The 2202-nt window shown below is 56.1% G+C and overlaps 1 protein-coding gene across 1 annotated transcript in view; it reads left to right on the forward strand.

Moving 5' to 3' along the window:
- Positions 1-2202, forward strand: part of PRR35 (proline rich 35) — a gene marked incomplete at both ends in the record, with an annotated part of 4174 nt that overhangs the window by 1428 nt on the left and 544 nt on the right. The window contains one exon of the mRNA XM_008946153.1: positions 13-1198. Within this exon, the coding sequence (XP_008944401.1) occupies positions 13-1198 (1186 nt within the window). The remainder of the gene's footprint in view (positions 1-12; positions 1199-2202) is intronic.

Consider the following 2202-nt stretch of genomic DNA (forward strand, 5'->3'; position numbering starts at 1 on the left):
GGGCTGGTGAAGAAGGTGGCCCGTTCCAAGGGGAGGAGGAGGATGTTGCCGGCCTGCTGAGGGAGATGGATGCGGGGGAGAAGAAAGAGAAGAACGAAGAGGTGGGTTGCCAAGGTGACCCAGCTGAACCAGAAGTGAACACTTTGGTCTTTGGTTTCAAGAACAAGAGGGACAAGCCTTGCAAGGAGGTGGAGCCCGACTTCATCATCACAGACGTCTTCTCCCTCAAGAACCACGTCATGAAAAGCAGGGACGTGGCCTCTCCGGACCTCGATGCCAAGCCAAAGCATTGCAAAGTGCCAAAGAAATGCCTGGCCAGCAGCGGGATCCTCATGGAGCAGTGGAAACTGGTGGCAAATGGGCAGAGGAGGAACACACCCGAGGTCTCCCCGCCTTGCACTGACAGCAACATCATCCCGTGCTACCCACCTCCAGCTTACGGCGACTACCACGAACCTCAGGGCCTCAACCTCTCACTGCTGGGCATCAACTACCCACTAAACCCCAATCTCTTCTCCTACCTGAGCCCCACCATGGCCAACAGTGCTACGACTCACCCACACTTGACTCAGCTGCCCTTCCTGGCCTCCACGGCCCAGCTGATGCACCCCCACGCCTCCCACTTCCAGCCCCTGCAGAGCCCCGAGCGCTCGGCCTTCCTGCCCCGCTTCTACTACCCCTTGCTCTTCGAGCACACCTTCGGCTCTGCTGAAAGCAAGATGCCCTCCAGCAAGCCAGAAGCCCAGCAGCTGGTGGGCTCTGTCTTGCCCACACCACCCCAAGCCAAACCTCCCAGCGAGCCAACCAAACCAGGGCTGCTGAAGGTACCGGTTCTGAAGACGGGTTTTCCTTGGTCCAAAGGTGTCAGAGAGGAGCCGTCCTCTGAGCTCAGCCACCCTGCCGTGCTGGGGCAGGAGGAAGAGGAGAAATGGCTGTCCCAAGAGAAGGACAGCAACCCAGCTTTGGGCCTCAACAACCTGCACAAAAAGCCAGCCACTGACATCTACCCACACCTGCTGGGGGTGAAGGACGCCGCTTTTGCCCCCAGCAGCATCCGGAAGACAGAGTTACCAGGGGTGACCTCTTTGGAGACAAGCAGCCCTCCAGGAAACGCCCTGAAGAGGAAGCTCACGGCCAATGGGCTGGATTTGATAGGACCTGAAAGGCTAACGTCTGGAAAACTCAGCTACCAGAGCAGGTAAGGTGTCTGTGATCTCTCTGCCTCTTCTTCACATCTGCTTGGTCCTAAACTTCATCTTCACACCCCATCATCTTACTGATCCCCTCCCTTGCCTCTAAACCATGAGATGAGCTTCCAAGGGCTGAACACACTCCAGACTGGTGGTCCATATCAATGCCCACCAGGAACAAAGGACCCGAGTAGCCTTCAGGAGCCTCCAAGCACCTGAGCTATGTCACTGCTTGCTGTCCCTCACTTTCCCCTCTCTCACCCAGAGCCAGAAGTGATGTGGTGTCTGTGTGGTGCAGACCTGCACTCCCCAGGCACCAGGAAATCTCCTCGTGGGTCCCAAGATCTCCCAAGGTTGCTGGAACAATTATTGCCTATTTTTAAACACACACATTTGCATTCCTTTGATTTGCCTTCTGGTTTCAAAGCCCAGAGGGAGGGTCACGTTTCCAAACGTTTCCTTTTACCTGGGGCTAGAAATGTGCACAGCTCCTTTTAAGAAAATTTCAGTTCCTCCCCTGGTTGTGCAAGTCCAGCTGTGGCTCCATGAAAAATGTCACTGCAAACCCCACCGCTTTGGCACCCGGAGGAGCTTTCTCTGGAAGAGTTCTCCATGGTTTTCTACCTCCACCTGCCTCCTCCCTGCTCTCAGGCTGGCTGGAGAGATCCCCTCCAGCTGGGCCTTCAGGACTGTGAGGTGGCAATTTCCATCAACGTTCTCCAGTGCTCCAAGTAGAAGGAGAATCCAGGTTGGGCTAGCTGAGGTGGGATCACTCAGCAGCAGCATCTCTTCAGACTGGTTTCTCCCTTTTTTGGTGGGTGTCATGAAACAGCCTGGGTCAGGGTCCAGCCACCTCCTGGAAGAACGATGCCAGGAGCAGGTCCAGCCAGGGCTCTGGATGCACAGACCAAAGCCCTTCCTGGGAGGGCCTCACGCTGGCAGCAGTCAGTGGAGGAACCCTGGCTGAATCTGACAGGGCTGGCCCTGGACATATGCCCAAGGAATTTCTTTA

This window comes from Merops nubicus, unplaced genomic scaffold (assembly GCF_000691845.1).
Source record: "Merops nubicus isolate BGI_N331 unplaced genomic scaffold, ASM69184v1 scaffold31568, whole genome shotgun sequence".
Lineage (NCBI taxonomy): Eukaryota > Metazoa > Chordata > Aves > Coraciiformes > Meropidae > Merops > Merops nubicus.